The sequence below is a fragment of the Oncorhynchus mykiss genome, chromosome 24, assembly GCF_057628025.1.
Source record: "Oncorhynchus mykiss isolate SJ-2025 chromosome 24, ASM5762802v1, whole genome shotgun sequence".
NCBI lineage: Eukaryota > Metazoa > Chordata > Actinopteri > Salmoniformes > Salmonidae > Oncorhynchus > Oncorhynchus mykiss.
Window position 1 is genome coordinate 26838806 of NC_143045.1, and position 13276 is coordinate 26852081.

General features: G+C 43.6%; 1 protein-coding gene across 4 annotated transcripts in view; it reads right to left on the reverse strand.

Annotated features, from left to right (window-relative positions):
- Positions 1-312: 312 nt before the first annotated feature.
- Positions 313-13276, reverse strand: part of LOC110503381 (endothelin-converting enzyme-like 1) — a 32896-nt gene continuing 19932 nt past the window's right edge. For 2 of the 4 annotated variants that reach the window (XM_090218804.1, XM_090218803.1), the window contains exons 7-18: positions 11664-11886; positions 10665-10763; positions 9681-9755; positions 7435-7538; positions 6738-6796; positions 6253-6304; positions 5274-5341; positions 4792-4916; positions 4630-4695; positions 4166-4261; positions 3975-4051; positions 313-3862 (exon numbers count right to left, since the gene is read on the reverse strand). In XM_090218804.1, the coding sequence (XP_090074930.1) occupies positions 3763-3862; positions 3975-4051; positions 4166-4261; positions 4630-4695; positions 4792-4916; positions 5274-5341; positions 6253-6304; positions 6738-6796; positions 7435-7538; positions 9681-9755; positions 10665-10763; positions 11664-11886 (1144 nt within the window). In that variant the 3' untranslated portion in view covers positions 313-3762. Of the gene's footprint in view, positions 4052-4165; positions 4262-4629; positions 4696-4791; positions 4917-5273; positions 5342-6252; positions 6305-6737; positions 6797-7434; positions 7539-9680; positions 9756-10664; positions 10764-11663; positions 11887-13276 lie in introns of all 4 variants that reach the window. The other 2 variants (XM_090218802.1, XM_090218801.1) reach the window with 1 other exon arrangement.

Below are 13276 nucleotides of genomic sequence, written 5' to 3' on the forward strand. Positions count from 1 at the left end.
ATCTGAACAGGGGATGAGAGCGGTTCCGGACGTAGACACATGAGTTCTCTATTTTATTCTTGTCATGTTCCAGACTCTGTGTGATAGCAGGCCTCCAGAACCACCAGAGTGGGAGAGATGGAGATCCACCATGCAATGCTGGGAGACCAAGAGCAAGCTGGCTTGCATCGCAAGTGGATACAAACCTGGTGGGACATATGCGCTAACACACTTACACACACAACAAGATGTGCATACTGTATAGTGCATACATACACACAACTAACACACACACACAACTACTGGACCAAGTTACATGAAGAAACCAGCCCCTCACAGTGATCCCATTTATTTATTTAAAACATTGAACACCAAGAAATATGAGCGAGCACGAGCAGCCACATATATGAGATAGCAGCCACATACAGTGGGGCAAAAAAGTGTTTAGTCAGCCACCAATTGTGCATGTTCTCCCACTTAAAAAGATGAGAGAGGCCTGTAATTTTCATCATAGGTACACTTCAACTATGACAGACAAAATGAAAAAAAAAATCCAGAAAATCACATTGTAGGATTTTTTATGAATTTATTTGCAAATTATGGTGGAAAATAAGTATTTGGTCACCTACAAACAAGCAAGATTTCTGGCTCTCACAGACCTGCAACTTCTTCTTTAAGAGGCTCCTCTGTCCTCCACTCGTTACCTGTATTAATGGCACCTGTTTGAACTTGTTATCAGTATAAAAGACAGCTGTCCACAACCTCAAACAGTCACACTCCAAACTCCACTATGGCCAAGACAAAAGAGCTGTCAAAGGACACCAGAAACAAAATTGTAGACCTGCACCAGGCTGGGAAGACTGAATCTGCAATAGGTAAGCAGCTTGGTTTGAAGAAATCAACTGTGGGAGCAATTATTAGGAAATGGAAGACATACAAAACCACTGATAATCTCCCTCGATCTGGGACTCCACGCAAGATCTCACCCCGTGGGGTCAAAATGGTCACAAGAACGGTGAGCAAAAATCCCAGAACCACACGGGGGGACCTAGTGAATGACCTGCAGAGAGCTGGGACCAAAGTAACAAAGCCTACCATCAGTAACACACTACGCCGCCAGGGAATCAAATCCTGCAGTGCCAGACGTGTCCCCCTGCTTAAGCCAGTACATGTCCATGCCCGTCTGAAGTTTGCTAGAGAGCATTTGGATGATCCAGAAGAAGTTTGGGAGAATGTCATATGGTCAGATGAAACCAAAATAGAACTTTTTGGTAAAAACTCAACTCGTCGTGTTTGGAGGACAAAGAATGCTGAGTTGCATCCAAAGAACACCATACCTACTGTGAAGCATGGGGGTGGAAACACCAGGACGACTGATCCGTGTAAAGGAAAGAATGAATGGGGCCATGTATCGTGAGATTTTGAGTGAAAACCTCCTTCCATTCGCAAGGACATTGAAGATGAAACGTGGCTGGGTCTTTCAGCATGACAATGATCCCAAACACAACGCCCGGGCAACGAAGGAGTGGCTTCGTAAGAAGCATTTCAAGGTCCTGGAGTGGCCTAGCCAATCTCCAGATTTCAACCCCATAGAAAATCTTTGGAGGGAGTTGAAAGTCCATGTTGCCCAGCAACAGCCCCAAAACATCACTGCTCTAGAGGAGATCTGCATGGAGGAATGGGCCAAAATACCAGCAACAGTGTGTGAAAACCTTGTGAAGGCTTACAGAACACGTTTGACCTGTCATTGCCAACAAAGGGTATATAACAAAGTATTGAGATAAACTTTTGTTATTGACCAAATACTTATTTTCCACCATAATTTGCAAATAAATTCATTAAAAATTCTACAATGTGATTTTCTGGATTTTTTTTCTCATTTTGTCTGTCATGGTTGAAGTGTACCTATGATGAAAATTACAGGCCTCTCTCATCTTTTTAAGTGGGAGAACCTGCACAATTGGTGGCTGACTAAATACTTTTTTGCCCCACTGTATATGAGACAGCAGCCACATATATGAGACAGCAGCCACATATATGAGATAGCAGCCACATATATGAGATAGCAGCCACATATATGAGATAGCAGCCACATATATGAGATAGCAGCCACATATATGACATGGCAGCTGAATGCTGAGAACTGTGTGTGATGTCATCCTTTTATCTCAGTCTTTACTGTAAAGCTGGTTTTGAACATGCTGTTTTCAGAAAAAGAACTGTACAATTATAACTTATACATAGATTGTTCTTAATTTTAGATTCTTTATACAAAATTATAATATATTTTTTATATCACTGTACAAATGTATTTTCTTTTTTTTCTCTGACTTGACTGGAGTCACAGTTTGTGTGTACAGCATGTAGATGATTTGTTATGACTGTGGAATATCAGTCATATTGATCCTTCCTTTGAAAGCTTCTTGGCTATGCAGACCAGGCCAGGGGCATTCATCAGAGTTCATCAGCGAGAGTATGTGCTGTATCAAGGAAGGCCCCGGAGTTAACATAATCCAATAGGAAGGGCTCCAAGTCCATAATGTCAAATCGAAATGTCTCTCAGTTGAAGTTGTCCAATAGGATAGATGAAGTTGTTCAACAGGACCATGTTTCCATCTTAGAAACACAGTCTTCTTGATAAAGAATCTATACTCTAGGGTGTGACAGTGAGACATGGGGTTGTGAGGAGTTTGGAGTATCCGGTGCATCGAGAAGCATAGTTCACCATGATGTACACTAAGGTAGGAGTAGAGGGGTTAAGGGTTTAGACGGACTAATCCATGATGTTCCATCACTATTCTTTGGCACTTTGGCCTCTGGACACACACTTAGCTACAAATCCTGAGCAAAAGGTCACTATGGATTCCACTCTCATTAGAAAAGGGACCTTCAAAACCGTACAAACACACACATACTCACAGTAACACCATTCCAATGATGTCCACAAGGCCAAGACCAGACAAGAAACAACAGTCAAGACGAACAAGGACTCCACAGTGGAGACCACTTCTTTGTTCAGCCACTTGAGGGCAGCATGGCAGCACGGTGTCCACTATTTACCTCATAGAAAAGACTCACAAAAACATTGGCAACACACTGATCCCAGTGAGTACAGTCCATACTGGCCACTGTCATTCAGGCAGTACAATCCCCATTCCCAATCCCTTCTACACAAAGTTCTTGATAACACCAACTCTGAACCTGTTGCATTAAATTGGATTTAATAACACTTGACTACTGTCAAAAGTGATTCAAATAATTATAATGAATTGACATCACACAACTCAAAACCAAAAAGGTAATCCCATGATACAGTACATCTGTTGTAAAAAATAGATGTATATCTACAAATATATAATTAAATGATATGCTTAAATGAGTGCTTGACTTTTCAATAGGTACAGGTACTCAAATAGGTGCAGGTACTCATGTTGGTGTAAGAGCTCCACAATACTTTGAGCTAATATTCTATAAGAGAATCAGGAGCTCAAGCAGTAGAAAATTTGAGGTGCCGGTACTCTGCTCTGGGGAGCTCCTGCCCAAGTCAAGCACTGGATGTCTACATGAGTAGACAGTGAAGTGATCATGGTTTTGCCTGGTGGTGATGACATTATTTGCGTGCAAATTCTGTGATAATAGGAAAAGGTAGTCCCAGGATTGAGATGGAAGTGAAAGTGAAACTGAACATAATGTCTGATAGGTTGGTTAGAAGAGTTTAGTTCAGGTCACAGGTAAGTTCTAGTTGTTGGTGGGTGGTGAAGTTCAGAGGTCAGTGTTGAGGGGTCACCATACAGAACATTTGTCGACAGGGTGCATGGGGGAACCCTTTGGACAGTGGAACACTCGGGCAAACTCATCAAACTGGGACACGCTGCCAATCACCCTGCAGAGGTAGAGGGGATAGAGAGAGAACGGTCCAATCGGAGAGGGGAGTCATATTAGGTATGGCCTGTGATAGGCTGATGCACATCAGGAAAGTGAGGAAGTGTATGTACCTGTAATGTTCTGGTGCGTGCTTGTCAGTCAGTAACTGCAGGTATATGGACTGAGACCGTCTCTTCATACACCAGTTCTAATAGGAGAGAGGAGACAGCAGTAAAGACCATAAAAAATATAATCTTTACTCCAATTAAAAATAAAAAGATTCCCAAGACTAACAACAGTCTGTACGTAGTTGTTTGTGTACCTGTGCGAAGGCGATGAAGAGTAGTTGTTCATGTGTGTACTTGAGTCCAGGGAGAGGTCTTTCTGGACCATGTTCTCTGATCCACTTCTGATATGCCTGGAGAGTGGGAGAGAGTGTAACAGAGGATTGGAGAGATAGATGGAGAGAGAGATATATGAGATTTGAGACCTGGGCTTACAAACATACTGTAGCTTGTCATTAGTCCACAGAGATAGTGATTGAGGGCTCTATTTAATCTGTAACACTGAAGAGGATTCTGCTATATAAATGTTAAGGTAATTTCCGATTGAGCCGACATGCAGCGTTTACCGTGAATGCAGTCTTCGCTAGAGCAGGAACATTTCTTTAAAATGTAAATCACGCTGTGAAGCTGATCTTCCGTGATGCTGATTGAATAGAGCCCTGACAGATGGTAATCAATATTGATTGACAGCTAGCACAGCCCATTGGATGATTTCACTCACAAAGTAAGACAGTTTAAGGCCTCCCATATCTGCTATATTCTCCCCCAGAGTCAGACGGCCATTCACCTACAGACACACAGGGGAAAGATACCATTGCAACTCCCATTACAGGTGTGTGTGAGTGTCTAGTAAGCAGTGTAACAAGGTATGCTATGCACCCACCCGCTGGTTGTAGACCGTGAAGTTGTCGTAGAGTTTGACGATGCACTCTGCTTTCTTCTGAAACTTCTTGTATGACTCCTCCGTCCACCACTGCTTCAGGTTGCCATAGCGATCATACTGGCCCCCTAAGAGAAAGATTACATAATTTAGAATGGTGGTCACTATTCAGCCATGCTGCAAGGTACAGTTGTTGGCTATAACCTTTTACTCTCTTAAGTCATTTGACTGATTTCATTGGTTGGGTTAAGGGGAGGCGGGACTTCCATACCTTGCAGCATGGTCTGATAGTGACGACCCACTTAGATGGGGGGCAAGAGGCTTGAGTTAGGATGACCAATGTGGACAAAAGACATGAACCCCTTATTCAGAACTGATATTACACTGACATTACAGTTTTACTACTGTTAGGCTACTACTGGTCATGGCCCATTGGATTTAACATTTTTCTAGGACACGTGTAAGACAAAGAAGCGTTCTCTCACCCCAGTCATCATATCCATGTGTCAGCTCATGACCAATGATGGCTCCTATTCCTCCATAGTTCAGAGATCTAGAGGGATGAGGGAGAGAGAGGATGAGCTACTAATCACTTAGCATATGAGGACAAAAGCTTAATGTATTTATAAGAACACAAACGGAAACTTTTTATCAGCCTGCAGTTCTAACCCCTGTCCTGAAGGGGACAGTAGAATGTTACATGAATCATAATCTGACCCATTGAAATCATACCTAACTCTGTTAATAACTGAATAGAGGGAGAGTTCTGGCCACCTCTCCTTGACCTGGGTGGGTGTAGTCTGTAGTCTGGGTGTAGTCTGGCAGACCATGCAGATGGAGACTGATGCGATGCAGGGACTGCCAGAGGCCTGCGGCTATCCACATGACCAAGTCTGAAAATGACTTTCTGACAGGACGTCGATACCCTGCTGAGAGTTGCCCTCCAAACCTGAATAAACTAACTGGCTGAGTGAGGCTTCATTACCTGGGGCCTGATAGCAGCGCTGGACTAGCCTCAGTCTTCATGGCAGGTTAGGGCTACTGCAGTAATAACTCCAGGGAAAGGTACCACGATCACGCACACACATCTAATATCATATTCCATTCATCAGTATGCATGGGTGGATGCAGCGATCGTTTATGTGGAGTGGTGGTGATCACTTCTAATGGAATAAGTATGTGAATAAATAATACCGTGCTGTGGGGGTTCAGGGTTGCAGTATAGCAGTGATTGTGTTGTGATCATTAAGGGAGAGGAGAATGGTTTGGAGGTAGAATACGAAAGGTAATGTAAGGGGAAAGTAATGGTGTGTATAGGGATTGTCCTGGACAACTACAGTACAGCGGGTGCAGACTTTTATTCCAGCGTAGTAGGCTACTAACTAACGCACTTGAAACAACCAATCAATGTCTTGATTAGCAGTTGATTAGTTGAATGACTTTGAAATATTCAGTTGTACTCACTGTGGAAACTCAGGGTCGTACAGCGTGGGCTGAAGGATTCCAGCGGGAAATACTACAAGTAAAGAAAGAGATGATAGCAGAAGATAAACAGTCGGGTAGATAGAGGGAGAGAAAAGGAGGGAGGGAGAGAGGTAGGGTAAAAAATGAGCTCTTGTGGCTGATGGCTGTGTTTGTCTGGCTCTCTCTGTCCTCTGCTGCCTGCTCTGTAACTCACCATTGATTTTTCTGTGAGGTAAATTTGATCCACGAGGCAGATGCAGACACCAATAGAGGCCAACATTGGTGGAAAAGTGATAGGAGATGACAAAGTGTGTGTGGGGCGGAGGAAAGTGAGGGGGGCCGGTGTAAGTAAGTGAATGCAGAATACGTGGGTTAGGGCGTGTGGGTGCCTCATCACATGGATGGACCAGAAAGAAGAAGAGGGAGTGTGTTATCTTGAATATACTGAGAGCATTGATGTGCATTGGGATCACACACTGACTCACCCATTTGATTCTTGTTTGGGAGATAGTAGGCATTGAGGGCCTGAGGGGGAAGGAGCCACCTGAGAGGGAAACAGTCAATCAGGGGTTTATTAATCCTACATTCACTAAACATCTTCAAACAACAAGAGACACAGACCCTTCTCAAGTGTCACAGGCAATTTATCTCAAAACTTGAGATATTTTAAGGTGAAATCATTCAATATTTTGTCCAATATTGAGAGTTCCTGTCTGCACAAGAAAACAGTCCCTTCATTATAATCTTTTTAAATCCAGACACATTGATTTGTGTCACTTTGAAATTCAGAGTTGCCCCTGTTCTGGTGGGAAAGACAAATGGCCCTACGGCAGCGGAGAGATGGGTACACGGATGGAGGCATGAGGACATGCTTTCTCTGCAGAGGGAGATAAGAATCATGAAAGGAGTGTATTTGTGATAAAGGAGGAAGACATGATTTGGCAGTACAGGGTGGAGGGCTTCAGCTTGTTTGGACACAAAATCAGTTTTGAGTTCTGTCCTAGGAGCACATTTTAAACAGTCACACAAAAGACAAGCTTATGGTATCTTCAATCACTACTCTTGTCATAAAATGTCATGTTTTGTGTCAAGAGGTGCATATCATTTTGAATCTGTGTGTAGTTGTGTTTAGTTGTGTTATTGTGACACTGAACATCTGGAGCAGTTGAAAGCATCACTCACGCAGTCTTGTCCACCTGCTTGTGGATCTTCTTGACAGACATCTTGATGTTGAACTTGATGCTGTTGAGGATGTTTTTGAAATAGGTATTTTCATCCACATCAAACTGGAGAACAAATAACGGGGATGGAGAGAGAGTCAATAAGAGCAATAGGGGGAGAGAGAGTACGTCTGTGAGGGAGTAAAAGTTTGACATTTTTTTATGTTTTTTTTAGGGGGTGGATCAGCTTTAATATTGCGGATAGATTGTCACTTCCATCAATGTAATTGTCTACATCATTTCCAGTCCCCCATATATTTTGGGGATAAATATATATTTATATACAGTACTGTGCAAAAGTTTTAGGCAGGTGTGAACATGCTGTAAAGTAAGAATGCGCTCAAAAATAGACATGTTAATAGATTATATTTATCAATTGAGTAAATGCAAAGTGAGTGAACAGAATAAAAATCTAAATCAAATCCATATTTGGTGTGACCACCGTTTGCCTTCAAAACAGTATCAATTCTTGTAGGTACACTTGCACAAAGTCAGGGATTTGTAGGCATATAGTCAGGTGTATGATTAAACAATTATACCAAACAGGTGCTAATGATCATCAATTCAATATGTAGGTTGAAACAATCATTAACTGAAACAGAAACAGCTGTGTAGGAGTTATAAAACTGGGCGAGGAACAGCCAAACTCAGCTAACAAGGTGAGGTTGCTGAAGACAGTTTACTGTCAAAAGTCATACACCTTGGCAAGACTGAGCACAGCAACAAGACACAAGGTAGTTATACTGCATCAGCAAGGTCTCTCCAAGGCAGAAATGTCAAGGCAGACCGGGGTTCCAGATGTCCAAGCTCTTTTGAAGAAGCACAAAGAAACAGGCAACGTTGAGGACCGTAGAAGCAGTGGTCGGCCAAGGAAACTTACTGCAGCAGATCAAAGACACATCGTGCTTACTTTCCTTTGCAACCGGGAGATGTCCAGCAGTGCCATCAGCTCAGAATTGGCAGAAAACAGTGGGACCCTGGTACACCCATCTACTGTCCGGAGAAGTCTGGTCAGAAGTGGCCTTCATGGAAGTCTTGCGGCCAAAAAGCCATACCTCCGATGTGGAAACGAGGCCAAGCGACTCAACTATGCACGAAAACACAGGAACTGGGGTGCAGAAAATGGCAGCAGGTGCATCGGACTGATGAGTCAAAATGTGAAATATTCGGCTGTAGCAGAAGGCAGTTTGTTCACTGAAGGGCTGGAGAGGGGTACACAAATGAGTGTCTGCAGGCAACAGTGAAGCATGGTGGATGTTCCTTGCAAGTTTGGGGCTGCATTTCTGCAAATGGAGTTGGGGATTTGGTCAGAATGAATGGTCTCCTCAATGCTGAGAAGTACAGGCAGATACTTATCCATCATGCAATACCACCAGGGAGGCATCTGATTGGCCCCAAATTTATTCTGCAGCATGACAATGACCCCAAACATACAGCGAAAGTTATTAAGAACTATCTTCAGCGTAAAGAAGAACAAGGAGTCCTGGAAGTGATGGTATGGCCCACACAGAGCCCTGATCTCAACATCATCAAGTCTGTCTGGGATTACATGAAGAGAGAGAAGCACCTGAGGCTGCCTAAGTCCACAGAGGAAATGTGGTTAGTTCTCCAAGATGTTTGGGCCTAACTACCTGCCGAGCTCCTTCAAAAACTGTGTGCAAGTGTATATAGACAAATTTATGTTGTTTTGAAGGCAAAGGGGGGTCACACCAAATATTGATTTGATGTAGATTTTTCTTCTGTTCAGTCACTTTGCATTTTGTTAATTGATAAATATAAACTATTAACATTTCTGTTTTTTAAAGCATTCTTTCTCAGCATTTTTTCACACCTGCCTATAACTTTTGCACAGTACTCTATATACATACATACACAAACCTACATACATATATATATATATATCAACATGCATACATATACACACATACATACATATACACATATTTTCAGAATATACCTTCCTTTATTATTCCCCAAACCCTACCACCCCTCCCCCAACTGGAGTAAACTATTAAACAATAACACTTAGGCTTCTACTTCCTACTTACATACTATACACATTTTACAGACACAATCTATTTTTACAATGGTTATATTTGGTTTGTTTTTAGTTTTGGCCTTCCTCTATTTCTTATGTCCATCCAGTTTGATTTCTATTTGCCATATATTTGTAACTGTGCTATTTCACAAAAGTAAAAGTTGTCTCACCCCGTACTCCTGGTCTATGAGCTCTGGTTTGAGGAGGAAGTCTGGATAGCCTGTCATCACCATCATATGCTGCAGCTGAGAGAGGGAAGGGAGAAAAGGGTCAGAGAAAAAAGAGGGGGAGAGAAAGAGAGAGAGTGAAAGAGAAGAGGGGGAGTGAAAAATAGACTGCAAATATTTAGCTGCCTTATCCTTCATAGACCACACACACATGAGCAGACTGTTATAATGGGATTATACTGGAGACCCGTTTGTTTCAGCACGTGCTCTATAAGGATTAAGACCTTATATTCTGAAATTATTAGACAACATTCTCAGATAGGGATTTAATAAACCAGTATTAGACAACATTCTCAGATAGGGATTTAATAAACCAGTATTAGACAACATTCTCAGATAGGGATTTAATAAACCAGTATTAGACAACATTCTCAGATAGGGATTTAATAAACCAGTCTTAGACAACATTCTCAGATAGGGATTTAATAAACCAGTATTAGACAACATTCTCAGATAGGGATTTAATAAACCAGTATTAGACAACATTCTCAGATAGGGATTTAATAAACCAGTATTAGACAACATTCTCAGATAGGGATTTAATAAACCAGTATTAGACAACATTCTCAGATAGGGATTTAATAAACCAGTATTAGACAACATTCTCAGATAGGGATTTAATAAACAGTATTAGACAACATTCTCGGATAGGGATTTAATAAACAGTATTAGACAACATTCTCAGATAGGGATTTAATAAACCAGTATTAGACAACATTCTCAGATAGGGATTTAATAAACAGTATTAGACAACATTCTCGGATAGGGATTTAATAAACAGTATTAGACAACATTCTCAGATAGGGATTTATTAAACCAGTATTAGACTGATCCAGAATAAAATAACCCCTGCTTTCATCCTAAATGGTAATACAGCAGGCCTACAGTATATTTTTGGTTATATATAAGGTAGTGTGGAAATCTGACCTTGGCCCTGGCTGCCTCCTTGGTCACCTCATCCATCCAGTCCAGCTCTTGCAGCCGGAGGTCCAGTGAGTGCTTTATGTCCTCTACCAGCTCCTGTACCTGTGGGAAGATAATATGGGTTGGAGGTTAGAGGTCAGTTGTCAAAAGGTTCCATTGGGAGTGGGCCAGAGAGATAGCTATATTGTGTACGCCCAACGCCAAATAGACCCTTCACCCCCTGCTCCTGCCCCTAGGCACTTTTCATAGATCTGAAACTGAAAGGATGGGTTAGCTGTCATATGTAGGAAATTCCAACATAAAGTGCCTATGGCTAGGTTCTGGGGTTGAGGCAAGGTTGGCATTGAACACAACAGAGGGGGAGAGAGGGGTGAGACAGAAGGAGGAATAGAGGATGAAGAGCTTAAATAAAGAGAAGGGTCAGAGGGGTTAGAGATGCCATTGGAAACCACATCCCCTAGAACGAAGAAGACAATATATAGAGGCAGACTAGAAAAGAGAGGGTTAAGGTGTGACGATGGAAGAGTGGGATGGAGAGAGAGAGAGACATTTTCAAATCTACTTCACCAAACAATTACAGAAAGTAACAAAGAAAGAGAGACAGTCAGAGACAGAGGGACAGAGATAGAAGCCACCCTACCTTGGCCCTGCTTTGAGGAGAGATGAAGAAATAGAGAGACAGAGATAGAAGCTGCCCTACCTTGGCCCTGCTGTGAGGAGAGATGAAGAAATAGAGAAACAGAGACAGAAGCTGCCCTACCTTGGCCCTGCTGTGAGGAGAGATGTAGAAACAGAAGGACAGAGATAGAAGCTGCCCTACCTTGGCCCTGCTGTGAGGAGAGATGTAGAAACAGAAGGACAGAGATAGAAGCTGTCCTACCTTGGCCCTGCTGTGAAGGAGAGATGTAGAAACAGAAGGACAGAGATAGAAGCTATCCTACCTTGGCCCTGCTGTGAAGGAGAGATGTAGAAACAGAAGGACAGAGATAGAAGCTGCCCTACCTTGGCCCTGCTGTGAGAGGAGAAGTGTTGCTTGACGAAGAGTGCTCCCAGGGCCATGCCAAAATGTTTGTTAGCCTGGGTGAGACACAGCATCCCCAGCTCCAGCTGACGCTCCGTACCATCAATCTCCCGGGAAAACTCATGGATGGTGCTTCGGAACGCCGTGGACAGGTGTTCACTGAGAGCTGCTACAATCCGCCACAGCATGTAGTTATGGAGAACCCTGGCAAGAGAGGGAGGAGGTAGAGAGAAGGGGGGAACGATGAGTTTTAGTTTTTAACAAGCCTTTTTTGTATAATTAAGGAGTGCCCCTACAGAGATTCAATGTAGAATCCTCTGAAAAAGAGAGAAGCAAAAAATATAGAAGGGGGAAGACAGAAAAGGTGGACTGAGAGAGAGAGGGGGGGAGTAAAGCAAAGGAGATACAAGCAGGTTAGAGAAGAGGAGAGAGACCGAGAGTATCGGTGGGGGGAAGAGAGGAGAGATGGACAGAGAGAGAGAGGGGGGGAGTAAAGCAAAGGAGATACAAGCAGGTTTTAGAGAAGAGGAGAGAGACTGAGAGTATCGGTGGGGGGAAGAGAGGAGAGATGGACAGAGAGAGGGGGGGGAGTAAAGCAAAGGAGATACAAGCAGGTTAGAGAAGAGGAGAGAGACCGAGAGTATCGGTGGGGGGAAGAGAGGAGAGATGGACAGAGAGAGGGGGGGGAGTAAAGCAAAGGAGATACAAGCAGGTTAGAGAAGAGGAGAGAGACCGAGAGTATCTGTGGGGGGAAGAGAGGAGAGATGGACAGAGAGAGAGAGGGGGGGGGGTAAAGCAAAGGAGATACAAGCAGGTTAGAGAAGAGGAGAGAGACTGAGAGTATCGGTGGGGGGAAGAGAGGAGAGATGGACAGAGAGAGAGGGGGGGGGGGTAAAGCAAAGGAGATACAAGCAGGTTAGAGAAGAGGAGAGAGACCGAGAGTATCTGTGGGGGGAAGAGAGGAGAGATGGACAGAGAGAGAGGGGGGGGGAGTAAAGCAAAGGAGATACAAGCAGGTTAGAGAAGAGGAGAGAGACCGAGAGTATCGGTGTGGGGAAGAGAGGAGAGATGGACAGAGAGAGGGGGGGGAGTAAAGCAAAGGAGATACAAGCAGGTTAGAGAAGAGGAGAGAGACCGAGAGTATCTGTGGGGGGAAGAGAGGAGAGATGGACAGAGAGAGAGAGGGGGGGGGGTAAAGCAAAGGAGATACAAGCAGGTTAGAGAAGAGGAGAGAGACTGAGAGTATCGGTGGGGGGAAGAGAGGAGAGATGGACAGAGAGAGAGGGGGGGGGAGTAAAGCAAAGGAGATACAAGCAGGTTAGAGAAGAGGAGAGAGACCGAGAGTATCGGTGGGGGGAAGAGAGGAGAGATGGACAGAGAGAGGGGGGGGGAGTAAAGCAAAGGAGATACAAGCAGGTTAGAGAAGAGGAGAGAGACCGAGAGTATCTGTGGGGGGAAGAGAGGAGAGATGGACAGAGAGAGAGGGGGGGGGAGTAAAGCAAAGGAGATACAAGCAGGTTTTAGAGAAGAGGAGAGAGACTGAGAGTATCGGTGGGGGGAAGAGAGGAGAGATGGACAGCAAATGAAAAGAGTC